At 40.0% G+C, this 17326-nt stretch overlaps 1 protein-coding gene across 2 annotated transcripts in view; it reads left to right on the top strand.

The window, feature by feature from the left end:
- PCNX2 (pecanex 2) overlaps nt 1–17326 on the top strand; it is a 308594-nt gene that overhangs the window by 154492 nt on the left and 136776 nt on the right. For both annotated transcript variants that reach the window (XM_081570388.1, XM_081570387.1), the window contains one exon: nt 13831–13972. In XM_081570388.1, the coding sequence (XP_081426514.1) occupies nt 13831–13972 (142 nt within the window). The remainder of the gene's footprint in view (nt 1–13830; nt 13973–17326) is intronic.

Raw genomic sequence — 17326 nt, 5'->3', positions numbered from 1 at the left:
ACCAGGGAAGTCCTGTCCCTATTGGTTGGGCTTAACTTTTGTGATTCATCTATAATTATGGGTTCCTACAACAAAGATTTATTGGGGGATGAAATGAATCAAGTCAATACATGTAGAGCATTTGGCAAGGTCCTTGGCAGGCAGACTGCACTCAGTAAGTACATCCTGCCCCTCCTCTTCTCCAGGATTCTGCATTCAATTATTTTACACCTTGTTTTGTGCCTCATTTCACCCATTGTGCTATAAGTTGGCAACCCTGTATGATCTGGATAGACATGTTGTGAAATTTTTGCCGGCAGGTGATGGTGCTACTAGAATGACTTACAGAATTTCCGTGGAGATTAACTCCAACCGGATAAAATCTTTTGAAATGTATATAGCGCTAGAGGAAAGAATAAGGCATGTCTGATTTCACAACCTAAAGGCTGTACTGGGGTCTGTGGGACAGTCTCATCTTCATGTGTGTGATGAGGAAACGCCATGGTTCTGGAAAGAAGGATGTATCCTTACCCCCTTTGTCTCTCCACATAAAGAGATGCTAGCATCACGAGATAGTTAGAGACCTAGGAAACCCTCCAATGCCTCTTTAATTCAAAGTGACTTAGATGAACCAGTGCTACCTGAGAAACAGTCTCATTTGCTACGATGCTTCTGAAAGAGTGTTACAAATGCCAAAGAAGTGACTTAGGGCTGATGTGTCAGAAAACAACCTGCCAGCTGGCAGCCTGCCTTATTTATTGCCGATGTTCTTATTATTTTCATGTACCTTTTCTTCCTCTCCTCTTCTTTCCCTTCTTGCCTGGCTCTGCTTCTGCTCTCATCTTCTGGCGCATCTCCTCCTGGTCGACTGGGGAACTTATCTTCCTGTGTCAGTCTGCACAGGCTGGAGGGGGCTGCAGGGGACTGGCAGTGAAACCAGGCTTACACAGAAGCAGGAAAACAGACAAGTGGAATCCAGTGTTCTTTGCTCACAGGGGAACGAGGCAGAGGGAATCTTGGAGAAGCACAGGCCAACCCCAGGCAGCATTAAGAGAGAAAGGGTTTGGGGACTGAGTTCAGCAGTCAGCTGCTAACCTCAGACTCCTACTGTCTCTCCAGCAAGCCATGGAATTTTTATCAGGTGCCCCCTGGGGTTCTCCTAGACTGCTGATAAATTTAAAACAATGCAGAAATAAAATAATTGGGGAAAGATTAAAAAAAAAACTAACATTGAAAATTAGGCAGTCTTTTTATTTGGCTGCACCATGAGGCATGTGGGATCTTAGTTCCCTGACTAAGGATCGAACCCATGCCCCCTGGCATGGAAGCGTGAAGTCCTAACCAGTGGACCACCAGGGAAGTCCCTGTAAGCCTTAATGTGCTGGATTTGATGTATACAGGACGGCACTGCAGCAGCTTTGAGCTCTCTGGGCCTAGCGTGCATGGGAAGGAAGGCCTGAAAGGAGGAACGATGCCGGTTCCCAGCTAGAGTAGGTGAGGCCCCTGTGATGAGGGCTGACTCAGTCTCCCTGCCATGCGTCTGTTGGGATCTTATCTAAAATCACATAACCCGTGAGGTGCTTTATGATATGATAATTGACATAGATGCCAGTGGAAAAATAGAATTAGTGTTTCAAAATAATCTTGTCATTGTAGCATATACATCATACTTTACTTAAGGGGAGGAATTCTGATTTTGTAAATTTGTCATTCATCAAGCACCTGCTCAATACGAGGTGCTGTGCTGGGTGTTGATGATACAAAAATGGATAAGAGCATAATCCTTGCTCTTGCCAAGATGGTTGTTCTCACAAGAACTGTCTTCCTTCAGTGCCCACGGTGAGAACGTCTGAAAGTTTCTCTTAACCTTTTTTTGTGAACATTTTGACCTAACCATCTTTATGTGAAAAATTGATAAATGATTCACTAGTATTTTTAGTTTTAAATACCATGGATTAATATTAGTAGAGGACTTTTCTACCAAGAAGGGAGTGTACATTATTTCCTGAGTCTCCTATGAATTTCTCCATCCCTTTGAGGAGATGTGAAGCATATTATTTTTAATTCCCACTGAATTGATGAAAAAAAAAGTCAGTGGGATGGTTTTGGGGAAATGAGCTAAACATTTAAAAAAATTGAATTAGACTTGGTATCAAATGAAAATCCAGATGGATTAAAGATTTAAATTGTCTTAAAGAAAGAAGAAGAAAGAAAAGAACCAAAATAGCACTGCAAAAAATGTAGGTCAAGTTATATAATCTTAGTTAGGGAAAGAAAAAAAGAATTTTTCAAACATGATTCCAAACTCAAAAATCACCAAAGAAACAACTAAAAAATTGTATTCCTTGAAATATATGAGCTTTATTATTTTATTCCTGAATATTCCCACCTTGTATTTCTCTAAGATGTTTATCATGATATTGAACCTGATAACAGTTATTAAGCAACTCAAGAGTATTTATAGACACTGTCGCATGCCAAGGACCATGTGAAGCTGATGAAGCACTTGGGAACAAGGCCAGCATGATCTCACCCCAGGACAAGAGAAAGGGGGAACACTTTGGCCAGGAGTAGATCCCGAACTCCTGTAAGGCAGGCAGTGCCTCACTATGGAAGCCTCAGCTTCTCAAACTTTGTTCTCTTAGGTGTCTGCTTTTGTTATTTATGTCAATAATCAGTGATGTTGCCTGAATCTCCTGAGTGGCTCTTATGAACAGAGTACAGTGCTAAATGTCAAATATGAGGATGAAAGACAGCCCTGGACCCCTGGCTGTACTAAAGAGATGAACATTCATCACACAGATTAGTATATTTGTAAGGTGTTTGAAGTCTAGTGAAGGAAAATATAGGCGGCTAGGAGGGAGTTATAAAGGGATCTTAATTTAGATTTGAGGGTAAAAGAAAGGCTTCTTTGAGAAAGTGCAACTAATTAAAGCCTGAAAGATAATGAGGGGGTTAGCCCTCAAAATGGGGGAGAAGAAGCCACAGGCTCACTTTGAATTGGCGTATTTGGGAATGGGAAGGTCGTGAGGACCTTGGGTTTATCTTAAACAGAATTTTAGGCTCTGAGTGGTGGGGTGGTGTGATTTGCTTTACATTTAAGGATGATGACTCAATTCCTGCTACTGATTTGGGCAGTTAAACCTGTTTTTTAAGAGAATAAACCTTGACATGTATACATTTTAGTAGTAAGGACTTGGCCCAGCAAGAAAGATGAAAGTGAGAAATGCTCATAGGAAAAGCAGTTGCTTATAATAAGGAGGCACAACCAGCTGGGATGCAGTAAATCTATTTTGCAGGGCCTCTCTGCCTTACATGCCTTGGTATGACCAGGCGAGTTGAACCTGAGGTGCACCCCTATTGAAATGTTTATAAACATGTCGTTACAAAGCAGGAAGCCTCATGTTCTTGAAGCTGGTCAGTCATAATTCAAGATTTGAATTGGAACAAATTGTCTTCCTTTTATCTTTTATCCTAAAGATAAAAACATCCTGAAGATTTTTTTTATTAACTTTTAATTATTGAGAGGCTCTAGTTTTAGTAACATAAACATCTAAATAAAACACAACCTGAAAAGCATTCAGTCATGATAAATCACATGTAAATTTGTAAGTGGTGGAGTTAGTTTGCATTCTTTTTCTCAAGGGCCTAATATTTCAGGGAAAAGAGAAATAATAATGTTAAAGAAATATCTTTTTATAGTCTCTTTGTGTATTCAGAACATTACAGAAAGACAGTTATAAAATGTCATTGCAAAGATTTTCTTTTTAACATGACTTTGTATGAATACTGAGACAATCTGCGGACTTAAACGTATTTATCATGTTATGCCTTTGTAAGCTTTTTGTCTTATTAGTTTTTCATGGCCACCCTCATAATGAAGGATTAACTTTAATCTTTTAGAATTCAGAATTCTGGATTGCAATTGTGTTTTAACTTTCTCCTACATTATTATTCATTCTGATATTTGCTTTCCTTCTACTTCCAAATAGAAACATCCAGTACATTTATCTGTTAAACATTTTCTACAATCTAGAGATTGTAGCATTTCATAGGAATAATTGACTGAACTTGGTAGAAGGATTCTAGAGATATATAAGAATGAGCATGAAATTGATTTGCCTTCAATTCAGTTTCAGTGTGCAGTAGTAGCAAAACTTGAAGTCAGGAGTATGGCGTTGGTGACCTCTGGGATTCGCTATCTACTGTATCCCTCCTAGATATTTATTTGAACTGCCTTTCCACATCCTTTTCCATTCCCACTTTGACTAGATGTTATACTGAATACCAACCATGGAACCCCTGCCTTGGGGTGAGTCATCACCTAAAATGTTTTCCTCTTTACATGTAGTATGTATACCCATACTTGCTGGTGTATGCAGACAGTGTAAAATGTATTCACAGTCCCTGCAACTAGAGATTCAGAGTTAATCAGTGGGAGGCATGTGGAGCTTCGTATCACATTGAGATGTCAGCGGTTGTCACTTTCAATTCCCTGGCAGCACCTCAGGTAGTAAGCTGGAGCTGAATTATGCAGTGCAAACGGTCTTTTTTTTTTTTTGACTCTAAGGGTGCTATTAAATAGTAAAGGTTTTTTGCAACTTATGAATGAATTGATTTCTAGTCCTCTTGAAGTTCTTTTTATCCTTCATAAGTCCAGCAGACAATTCTTTTGCAGCTATCATCTTGCTTCTAAGTAGAGACCCAGTTATTAAAGACCTGGGGCCTTACCTGTTCATATATGTTATTTTGGCCATATTGAATGCTAGTCCTACAAGCTTGCTGTTCTAAAGGCAGACAGCAGACTAGTGCTTACAATCCAAGACTTTTACAGCCTGACTCTCTTAGCTACATGCCTTACAGTCTTGTCTTTGATATAGTTTCACACATGTGCACAGAGGGTTAACATCTTACTGAATAAGTACTTTTGCTCTCAAATATTTGGAAAGACATGGATGATGAATTCAGAGCTCATTAGTGATTTCTCTATTATTTGATATTCATTGCTTTGTGTGTTTCTGGAATGGATAAACTGAAATTCTATGGCAAACCCATATTTGTTATCATTATCTTCAGTAAATCCCTGTGCACTGCAATGGGATTGTCTGCCTACACTCAGTCAGCTTTATCCCCACTTACTGGAATATATCATCTACTGAAATTAAATGTGACAAGCATTTGAAAATCTGGATCATACTCCCCCCATCCACGTGGCACCCAGGTCACTCTTGGATGATGAGCCACTGAAACATTCCTTTTAATTCAGGTATTTTTTTAACTGCACTGCAGGATGAGGTTGGCTTATATTTCTCTTAATTTACATATTTTTGCAGGAATCTAGCTAAGATTGTCATGTTTTTCTGAGTTGGTGACAAATGTTGCTAGAACTCTATAAATGTATTTTTATAAGCAAGCTGAATTGCATTTGATGTGATGACCTCAAACTGACATTATTGATGTCTTATAAATTGAGAAATCAGAAAAAATAATTTTGTATAGAAGGAAACGTAGCTCTAACTGATTATACTTTATAAGAGATTAAAATAGCAAATGTTGTTTAATATGTTATTGTTAGACAGCTTTTTGTTTTTGTAATCAAAAAAGCAATTCCAAGAGGCTGCTTCTTTTAAAAGTCCCTCTTTTCATTTTAATTATTCAGAGTTGCTTCCAACCACCAAAGTAAGATGATAAATGAACATTTATTGAACCTTAACTCTAGGCCAGGTACTATGCTAGGTACTTGAAATACTGAACTGATTAAGACATAGCACCTACTCTTGATGAACTCACAGTCTAATGGGAAGATTAGTATATTTAAATGAATATTTACTCTGGTGTGACAGGTACTATAATTGTAGAATTCACAGTGTACAGTAATGGCTCAAAGAAATAATGCATCTTGCTTCAAAACCAAAGGTATTATACAGAATGCAGGCAGAAAGTGGAGTGCATGGTTTATAAAGAATTTTAAAACAGTAACAAATCCAGTTAAAAGTTGGACTCTGTTTTGCTGTCATTATGCTGACTGTTCTAAACAGTGTTAGTGATAAAACCTCTTCCTACTGGGATGGACTTTAAATGCCCTGCCCTTGGCCACTACTGGTGGTGACTGTATTGGGAGTGGTGAGGGGTTGGGGAGGGGGCCAAGAAAAGCTCCAGATGGCAAGGTGACATATCTTATAAAAAGATGAGGAATTTCTCAAGTAGGAAATTCGGAAGGATATCCCAGGAAGGCACCAAGCACATATATAAATAGCAGTCATTTTCAATAGATGGTGACGACCCATTAGATATCCATATGGGAAAACTATCAGTCTCAACCACCATCTTGTAAAATAGTGTATTATACACAATAACCACTTCTAAATAGCATGCAGATCTAAATTTAAATTTGAAACAATTATAGTTTTAGAGGAAAGTAGAAGGTGGTCATGGCCTTTGTCTTTTGAACGGAACACAAAAATCTTTAAAAGGAAAAATAGATGAGAACTTGGAACATATTAAAACTAAGTATTTCTCTTTTACAAGAGATACTATTAGGAGAATTAAAAAGCATCGCACAAAATAAAAAGATTTTTCCCATTGCATATATATGAATAAAACCTGATGCTCAGGATGTATGTAGAACTCTTAAAATCATGAAGGAAAGACATATAATCCAGTAGGAAAAGGAACCAGGCAATAGCCGTGAAGAACTGCTTCAGCAAAGTGTATATCCAAATGGCCAGTGAGCACATGAAAAGGCACTCAACTGAGTTAGTCATTAGGAAAATGCATAATAAAACCATAACATGATACCACTATATGCCCACTGGTGCAACTAGAATGAAGGAGGGGAAAATGTTTTGGCAAGGATGTGGAGCAAGTGAAAGGAAAGCTTTGTATTGTTTGTGGGTGTATAAATTGTCTTAGTACCATTGGAAAGTTGGCAACACCTCCTGGAGCTTTCTATGTGCACTCTTAATAACCTAGTGATTCTGTGCCTAGATACATACTCCACAGAAATGTCCCATGTTTATCAAAAGATATGTAAAAAATGTTCATAGCAGCACTCTTCACAATAGATATTGGAAACTAACCAAATGCCCATGAACAGTACCTTGGGTAAAAGCTGTATGTTCATTAAGTAGATGACTCTTTGGCAGTAAGAATGAACAAATGACAACTGCACTCAAAAATGTGGAGGAATCTCACAAACACTGCTGAGCAAAAGACACATAAGAAAGGTAGGCAAATAAACAATGCTGTTCAGGGATTAGGCAGTGGTCACCTTGTGGGGTGATGACCATAAGCAGGCATGGGGTGCTTTGAGGCTGTTTCTTAAGCCAAGTACTAGGGACACAGCTCTGTGTGTGTGTTTTATGCATGTTTCTGTGTTTAAAAGAGATAAATGAAAAGGTTTTTTTAAAAAAATCCAGCATTGATAATCCAGAGAGTCAGTTCAGTATAGGATATAAGTGGAAAATTGATAGAAGGTGATTCCATAGAGTTACATAGCAGCATATTATGAAAAGCCTATATGACATAGTAAGGTACTTAGGTGTATGGATAGACACAGTGGAGAACAATGAAGACTATGAAATATACAATGGCTAAATGTAAATTTCCAAGAGTTCTTTGATGGCAACAGGACAGAAAAACAGATGGTGTGTAAAGAAACTGGAGCCCAGGAGATCATCCATTCATTTACTCAACACATATTTATTGAAAGATTACTGTGTCGACATGGGGAATATGGTAGTGAACAAGACAAAGTCCTTGCCCTTGTGAAGCTTACCCTGTAGTGGAGAAAGCAGAAAACAAATAACACACACAAATAAAGACACAAACAAAGTATCAAGTTGAGACATTTTATAAAGAAAAGTTCATTAGACTAAAGAAATTGTGACACAAGGAGGCTGTTTTAGATTGGTAGTAACAAAGGGATTTACTAAAGATGCAGTACTTGAGCAGACTTCAAAAGGATGAGTGAGTGAGTTATAAAAATATCTGAAGAGGAGAGTCCTAGGCAGAAAGGACAGCAGATGCAAACTTCTGAAAGAGGACAAACTTGGTGTATGTAATATTCAAGGAGCATCACAGAGGATGAGAATGCATAATGGAGAAAGTGGTTGGAAATAAGATCAAAAAGGTAACAAAGTGCCAAATTATAAGGGTCTTCTAAAACATGGTAAGAACATTGGATTTTCTGTTAGTCAAGAGATAGGGGAAGGCTAAATATCATGGCAGATACCTCCGAATCTTAATGGGTTAGCAAAATAAAAGTGTATGTTTTGTTCATGCAAAGTCCAATGGAATGTGATCAAAAGGTTTTTCCTAGTCATTGTCCCTAGCATGGTGGAGGGTCACTTGGGTGTGAGATTTCTTCAATATTTGGAAGCCTCATCTTATGGTTTCAGGGTTACTCTAGAATGTTAACATTCTTGTGCCAGCAGATAGAAGGAAGAAGATGCATGGAGGATCATGCACCCAGTACCTAGCCAGTTGACTTGGAAATGACACACTTCTGCTCTCATTTTTTTGGCAAGAATGAGCCACATGATCCTCCCATATGCAAGGAATAACCAGGAAATGGGATCCCCAGCTGGGAAGCCACTTACCAGCATCAGTTCCATGAAAAAGGGGAGTGTGAATCTTTGGGAATCAACTAAATAAAATTTGACACAGGATTTTTATCATAATTAGGATGAAAAGCCATGGGAGACAGATGAATAGGGTATTAACAATGTCTTAAAAATTCCTCTGGCTGCTGGTTGGATTATAAATTGTGGGTCTGGGGACATTAAAAGAAGCAAGGAGTCCAGTTTTAAGGAAGTGTCATCAATCTAGGTGAGAAATGATGATGACTTGGTGTGATGGTAGCACCAGAGGAGAAATATGGTTAAATCTGGGATAGATTTTGAAGACAGAGCCAGTAAGATTTGCTTATGGGTTGGAGGTGTAAGATCCAACCTAGAAGAGACCAAGGAAAGGATTTTGGCCTGAGAAACTAGGTAATGAGGGAGTACCATTTAATGAACTGTTGTCCAAATGGCATCTTGCTTCTCAAATGTCATCTTCTTAATTGTGTCTCTCATGCCACTCTATTTTACATTGTTGTCCATGTGAACCACTGAGAACCCTTGATCCTCTTCAGTCGACTCTATTCTTTTCATTCATTATCCATCCTTTATTATATACTATGCAGTTTACACGTTCATTATGTTTTGTTTATTGTCCATACTAGAATGTAAGTTCCATCGGGGCAGAGATTTTGTAATGTTTGGGATGCTCATTATGCCATAGGAAAGTATCTGGCATAGAGTTGTCTGTCTCATTTGTGGAATGAATGAATGGTGGACACGGGAGGAGTAGGTTTAGGTGAGAGCATGAAATAAAGATCTTTGCTGAGATGCTTATTAGACATTCCAAATATGTTAAAAAGATAGTTGGATATACTGGTTTGAAGCCCAGAAAAGAGGTCCATGCATGGAGATATGTTTTTAGTAGTCAACAACATATTGACAATAGATGTTTAAGGCCTTGGAACTGGATAAGTTCATGTAGGGAATTACTAGAAGTATGGGGTAATAAACTGGATCAGATACTTCTGGGAGGTTGAGTAAGATGAGGACTGAGGCTGACCATTGGATAGCAATGTGAGGTCCTTAAAAAAGCAATTTCATGAATCGGTTGGAGTGAGACTCTGACTAGAGTGAACTCAGAAGACAAAAGGAGTTAAGTTGTGGAGAAAGTGAGTGTAGTCAAAAATTTTTTTTTCCAGAAATTATTACAAAGGGGTGCAAAGAAATAGGGCAGTATCTGGAAAATATCCAGCATCTGGAAGGAAAATGGTCAAGGGAGGGTATCTTTTTTTAGGACTAAAGATATTACAGTGTGCTTATATTTTGATGAAGATGATTCAATACAGAGAGAATAAGTAGGAGAATGGTCCTGCACAAGAGAAAGGTCCTTATGTAGGTAAGGAGTGATGGCAACCAGTGCACACAAATGATGGGGTTAGGAAAGAGAGAGTTCATTTTGATAAAAGACAGTTACAGTTTTTTTAAGGCTAAGAGATTGCATATCTAAACAGTGAAACTAGAAAGGAGGAGATAGGTAAGAAGCACATAGACTCAACATAGTCTAGTCCTGCATAGAGGAAGAACTAGAACAGTGATTCTCAAACCCGAACACATATCAGAATCACTTGTAGGGTTTGTGAAACACGGATTACTGGGCCCAGCCCATAGGTTTCTGACTCAGCCAGTCCACGATTACATCTGAGAATCTGCATCTTTAACAAGCTTCCTGGGGATGCTGATGCTGCTGGTACTTGTTTCTCAGTACCATGTGGGATGTGGAGACCAGCAGCATCAGCATCCCCCGGAAGTTTATTAGAAATGCAGGATGTCCAGCTCCATTCTGGACCTATTGGATCAGATTCTGCCTTTTAACAAGTAGTTTATTTGCATGTCCAAGTTTGAGGATCGCTGTTCTAGGACAGTATTTTTGAGCCTTGTCCTCAAGTGATTCCAACATACAACCATGATTGAGAACAACTGAGTCAGGGTGACCCCACAGTATATTGCCTGCATGACTAAGCAAATACATGTCTCATTAAATAAGATAAAGAGTTCATGAGGAGCGGGTGTATGGAGGTTGACTAAGTTCATGTTGTATTTGAAGATTTTTTTCAGGACATAAGATGAAGCTCTTCAGTTGAGTGTCTAGATCTAGGAAACACCAGAAGAGAGATGGAAGACTGAGTTACAGATCTGAGCATCATCAGCATGGAAGTGATAATTAACATTAGGGATGTTGAGGTGATCACCCCAAGAAAATGAGAAAAATGGCAAAGAAGTCCAAGGAAGGCAATTGACCAAGGGGAGAAGAAGAGACGCCTGCAAAGAAAATGGGAACAGTAGAAAGGTTTGAGCACGAGCAGGAATTGGGCTTCCCAGGTGACTCGGTGTAAAGAATCTGCCTGCCAATGCAGGAGGCGTGGGTTTGATCCCTGGATAGGGAAGATCCCCTAGAGAAGGAAATGGCAACCAGCTCCAGTATTGTTGCCTGGAAAATCCCATGGACAGAGGAGCCTGGAAGACCATAGTCCATGGAGTTACCAAAGAATCGGACACGACTTAGTGACTAAACAACAACAACAGGAATTGGCAAGGCAGGGAAGCTAAGGTGAGGGTTGTAGAAAGTAGGAAAAATCAATGATATTTTATGTCTCAGAAAATTTTAACTCCAGTAAGGTAGACTGAGAAGCATCAGTTATCCATCTTTTGGGAGCTCACAGGTGGCCTTGCCATTGGAAGTTCTGGGCAGAGGTAGCTGCAAACCCCTAGTGCAAAAGTTTCACTAGGAAACAGGAGACAAGGAATTGTCAGACATTGCCAACATTTCCAAAAAGCTTGACTGTGCCAAAAAGGACAGAGTGATGAGCACTAGAAGGAGATGCTGGTGAAGGCAAGTTTTCAACTTGGCCAAGACCAGAATCTTGCCACTGGCCATTAGGAAAGAGCCATTGGTTAGTAAAAAGGGAACCAAGGTGTCAGAAATAATGGGGTCCAGGGCATCCGTGGGGTCACCCTTAGGAGGAGCAAGAAGGTGGGTGTGAATACAGATAAATCGGTAGTTGAGGGGCTGGGATGTGGGGGAATTTATGCCTAATAGCTTCAATTTTCTCTAGGAAGTAGGGGTTAAAGTCGTTTGCTTGGAAAGAGTAGGGGAGGGATCTTGGAGATTTATTGTTCTTATTTTTCATGTACTTTCACAAAAGACAAAAACCTTTTTATCTACATGTAAAATATATAATATACCTGTGTGTGTGTGTTAGTCGCTGAGTTGTACCTGACTCTTAGCGACTCCATGGACTGTAGCCCACCAGGCTCCTCTGGCCATGGGATTCTCCAGCCAAGAATACTGGCATGGGTAGCCATTTCTGTCTCCAGGGGATCTTCCCCACCCAGGGATTGAACCCAGGTCTCCTGCATTGCAGGCAGATGTTTTACTGTCTTTAGCTACTAGGGAAGCCAATTATATATCATAAAGTTCATTCCTTATTAATTAACCCATTTCCAAACCCTGACCGGAAAACATTGCACACTGACCATTAAGAATACTCAAAGTTGAATTCTTTCCCAATATCCTTATTCTTGAACTATTTTTCCTTTAACACTTCCTGCCTGTTTCATTTATAACTAAGATTTGTCTTTAATTTAATAATTTCTCATTGTATCTCTCTTCTGCTTGTTAAGCTGATCACTGGGGTGTTTATTCTTGCTGGTTCCCATGCGATAAAGTGTTTACTCTGTCCATTCTCACCATGCCCATCTCATTCAAACTAATTATTTTCAAGCAAGATTTCTGAATGCCAAACCTCTTCTCATAATCTCAATCATGTGAAGATAGCCTCTGTGTTTTTGAGTTATAAATGTATATATTCTTATATAGAATTTAAACCACATAAAGGAGGAAGTAGAATATCACTTCCCAATGTGTGCATGTGTGTGTGTGTGTTGCTTTCTGTGACCCATCACATAAAGTCCCAGTGAAATCGGTTGGGAATGCTAATTTGTCTCTTATCCTGGATAAGAAACCTGGAGAGAACGGCTCATTTTATGTCACTGCTGTGTCACTCTGTACAGTGTGTGTCAGCTGTTTCTCTTTCGTGAATTGATCCTTGTGTCATCCAAACAGCGTAAAACCTACCAGGCTCTATTGGTTTTTCATTATAAACTATTGGGGTGTAAGTTTTTTAACTTATAAATTGTTGAAGGAGGATATGATTCCAGAATTTTGATGGGGCCCCCTTCCCTCTTGGCAGATTTAGGCTTTGAGTCCTGCCATGTCTGGCCCATTGGCCCAGCTCTAATGGTGGGCTGGGGTTTGCCTCAGCCTCTCAGTTACTAGCAGACAGAGATCTGTGGAGGAGGGGTGGTGGTGGTGAGATGGGCCCACCTGAGGATCTAAACCTGCCGTGCACTCCCCATGGAGAAGGAAAGCAGAGGGGTGCAGTATTTTCCTATCCCCAATACTATGACCTATGGAGGTTTGTGCTCTGACCAGTTGGACCATCCACTTCTCCCCACAAAGTGAAGTGGGAAGAGATGGGTAAGAGGTACTGCATTTACCCCATCATGGGCAGGAGAGCTGACTTCTTCACTGTGAGTAGTAGGAAGGATGAACAGAACATACAAAACTGAGGCTAAGAAAGATGAAGGCAACTGTTCATGACCACACACTAGTGGTTGGTAGAGTTTGAATGCAAACCCAGATTGGTATAACTTAAAACTTGAGCTCTTGTGAAAATGAACCTTACTTCCATACTTCCTTCATTGTGAAGGCTCACAGAAATGTAATATATTCATAGTGATAGGAGATTGGGGATCAGCTTTCTGTTATATGTATAGATGGCCAGGGATTTGATTGTGGATTTATACACGAAAAAAGAGAGAGCCCAGAAATGAGCCCCAGACTTAGAAGCGACCCCAAGCTTTAGAGGAAATAGGTCCATGAGATTGTTCCCCAAGTCTCCATCCTTCACTTTCTAACCTCACTCACCCTGAGATGCCTTGATATAATGTGACAGCTGATTTCATTGGTTCCACTAATAATTAATATGGAAAAATCAATTGACTTGAAAAATTAGGAAACTGGCCTATACTATATATTATTATTTATGAATAATGTAGAAACAAAGCAAAAAGTGCCTGCTTAGAAAGAAAATTGGTCTATCATGTGTAGTATCTAGAGTTCTACAGCTTTTGAATGAAAGAAAGGGGAGTATCACTTATTATCACATGTACTTAAGAAAAATAATTTGATCAGTGGCTGTTCTCAGTGGTTTTGTGTTTCTTTCAGATGTTGCCCATTTAATGTGGTTTGAAAGACTCTATGTTTGGCTTCAGTGTTTTGAAAAATACATCTTGTACCCAGCAATCATTTTGAATGCCCTCACAACGGATGCATTTTCAATAAGCAATTACCGGCGACTTGGTACCCAGTAAGTGGAGAAGTTTATTCACACCATGATTTGAATCACCACGTTTTCAAAATCTAGTGTGTTTTCTCTGAACAAGCTGCAGCAAAAGCCAACTTCTGTCTACTAATGATGGGCCAAGTAACAGTAAGCCATGGTGGCCTTTTACTCAAACTTGCTGTGGCTAGATGGTTATTATAGAAAGACTGGGGTGCAAACAGAGTTAGGTCTGCTTGAAGTGATCTTGGAAATGAATTGTCAATAGATTTGAAAATTATCCTGTGGAACCTTAGAAGCCTTAACGAGATGATGGCAGCACAGTGTGATCCCGGGGTTCCTGGAGTTCTGACAATCATGGTTATAACTCTATGAATTGCCTCATGTCATTTCATTTAGCAAAGACTCTATCATTTTGTGTTTGAGGGAGGGGGAAGTTAATCACTGTCACTGCTCTCTCTCTGCATTTATCAGGAGAAGCCTTGCAATTAAAAGAAAAAATGGACCACAAAGAGACTTCATGGCATCAAGATGCTCATGTTTTTGGAAAATGTTGTATTTTAAAATGAACTCTGAATTTACAAATGAAAGTCTACTTGATAATTTGTGGATTTGTTTTTCCTACAAAAGGTTGCCATTTCTGCCAATGAATTAATAGAGGAGGAGGATGTAAAAGAGATTCCTTCTCAGGTTTGCTTCTGAGTCATGTTGCTTAATCATTACATGACCATGTCAATCCTTATGTGTAATGCCAAGCAGGCCTACTCTTCCTTTAGGGGTGTGACGAGAACAAATTAATCAGTATTTGTCAAAGATTAAGCAAACTCAGATAAAAGTCATGTGATTTCTTGGTTGGACCTTGAGTAGATTCATGGTCATTCAAAGCAGACGCTAAATGAAATGACCCTATAACCTTCCTGTCTTTATCAGACTCTGCTTTCCTTCTAGTCCAAACCTGGTTCAATCAGGCCAGGGCAAGAAGTCCATGTGTGTGTGCTAAGTCACTTCAGTCGTGTCTGACTCTGCAGTCCTATAGATTGTAGCCTGCCAGGCTCCACTGTCCATGGGATTCTCCAGGCAAGAATACTGGAGTGGGTTGTCATACCCTCCTCCAGGGGATCTTCCTGACCCAGGGATCAAACCCATGTCTCTTACGTCTCCTGCCTTGGCAGGTGGGTTCTTTAGTGCCACCTGGGAAGCCCAAGAAGTCCATACCATTTGGTATTTAGAATCCCAGACTTCGGATCCAGTGATGAAGATTTAGTCTTACGAGACAGAGAAGGCAGCTGATGCGACTGCAGACCTCTTTACAGTTTGGATGGGGCCCCATGCATGAGGTAGTCCTACGTCTAGAACATCCAGTGCTTTTCTAGGGGTAGGTGTTTCCAGTGTGGTACCATTTTGGCTGATCCCGTGAGGACATTCTGGGACAAGGTAGATCCAGAACAAGGATTCACAGTCAGAACCAAAACAGACATGCAAGTACCAGTGCTGCCCTGCGATAATCAGCAAAAGCACTTCAAGTTCTCACTTCGCAACATCAGGACTAGGACCTTGAGAGTTAAGCCGCCAGTTGAGGCCAAGCAGCTCTGGCTATTGGTGGAGGATGGATATAAAGGTTAGGAATTATGAAGAGTCAAATAAACAATTCATTGAGAGTCCAGTTTGAAGTAATATTAATCTCTGTCCCCTGTCATTTTTTTCAAGACACTACAGTTAGAAGTGGCACATTACCTATGTACCTGCAAATACTCTTAACTCCCAGATGATACCAACAGAATTCTTTTTCTCAGAGCCCAAAGTGATAACTCCTTTATATTCTTGAGGCATCCATCTGAAGACTTAAAAAATCTCTCTCAAGATTTCAAGCACCCCGCTAGACCAGCTGTTCTCAAACAGGACAGCAAGAGGCCATGTGTCAGTATCTCCTGGAGATCTAGAGACCTGGGTAAGCCCAGCCCACACCCTACCCTCATTGAGAACCACAGTACCAGATAGTGAACTCCTCAACAGCAGGCACTGTTTCTTATTCAACTTGTAATAACAGGAAATGGTAGGAGGATGGACAGATGGATGGACGATTGACTGGGGGCTGGTAAATAATGAGTGGGTGCCTCATGGTGTCTTGTGAGGGATATGCCAGTCTGATTTAAAGGGATGCTTTGCCTCTGTCCCAGGCCATTGTTCACTGATTGCTACTTAAGCCTTTATAAAATCTTTAGCTAAGCCTGCAACCATCTGTGAGCCGTTGGCTGTAACCATTACTCTTGCAATGTTAGAAAAGCCATAAGCATCACTCCTAAGCTCTCTCTTAGTCTTCACCAGTCGTCATTAATAAATATAAAATGAGTGCTGTCCATTTTAGTCATAGTCATGGAAAACAAAGTTTAGAGTTAACCCTCATCTGGATTTTTGCCTGAATAACCAAGAAAACCCACTCATCTCCTTTGAAAACCAGAATATCCCTAGCCTTGGGACACCTTATCTCTGGGTCCCCTCTCCCCAAGAACTTTGGCTGTGTCATAGGGATTCTCATATCCTGGGCTGTTGTCAAAGGCAGATGGGCCTCAAGTCCTGTTTTCATACTGTATGTTCATCATGGGCATTAGTTTCTACTGGAAAAGAAAGGGGTTATGGAGCAGTGCTCAGCCTCGCTGAAGGAATAGAGGCTACTAAACACCTTCCCACTCTCCCCAAATCTGCATGTAATCAGGACTAGTTTTTCTCAGAAGCCAAATCTAAGCCCACACAGTGCTTTGGCCAGACTCCACTCAGGGACAGGGTAGAATCGATTGCAACACTAGGTCTGAAAGCGTATAAATTATTAGATCGAGGCCAAAGGTCAATGAAAATATGACTATTAGATCTTTTTGATGACAAAAATGACAATTTTGTACTTGAGAGATGCCAAGACTTAGGAGACATGCTTTTAATGCCTGGATCCTGAGATATTATTAATGCTGATAAGGGTATAACTGAGTCACTTTGCTGTACAGCAGAAATTATCACCACATTGTAAATCAACTGTATGTTAATTAATTTTTTTTAAAAAAGAAAACCTCTCTTTTTAAGTGCAACTGTTCTCTGGAACATATTTCCACTTCTTTTTCTTTTGAGTTCCCAAATAGGATGTTCAAACTAGTGGGGAATCTGGTTAAAATGTGCAAGACTTTCTTTCAAAAGGACAGACCCCTCAAGGAGGTAGTGCTGTGCTCTTTCTGGCTTTTCTGAGCACTGATCAGTTACCTTCCCATCTCAAGGTGGGTAGATTGTTGACCTTGTTGTCTGCTAGAATTGTGCACGTAGCACTTGCCCCCAAAATGGTTAGACAGGAGAATTCAAGAGTTTGGTCCTCACAGCAAAGTCCTGTTATTTCTTTGT

This window comes from Giraffa tippelskirchi, chromosome 2, assembly GCF_054371585.1.
Source record: "Giraffa tippelskirchi isolate mGirTip1 chromosome 2, T2T-mGirTip1v1.2.pri, whole genome shotgun sequence".
Classification (NCBI taxonomy): domain Eukaryota; kingdom Metazoa; phylum Chordata; class Mammalia; order Artiodactyla; family Giraffidae; genus Giraffa; species Giraffa tippelskirchi.
The sequence above is the reverse complement of the archived record's forward strand: the minus strand, read 5'-3'. Positions and strand labels throughout refer to the sequence as shown.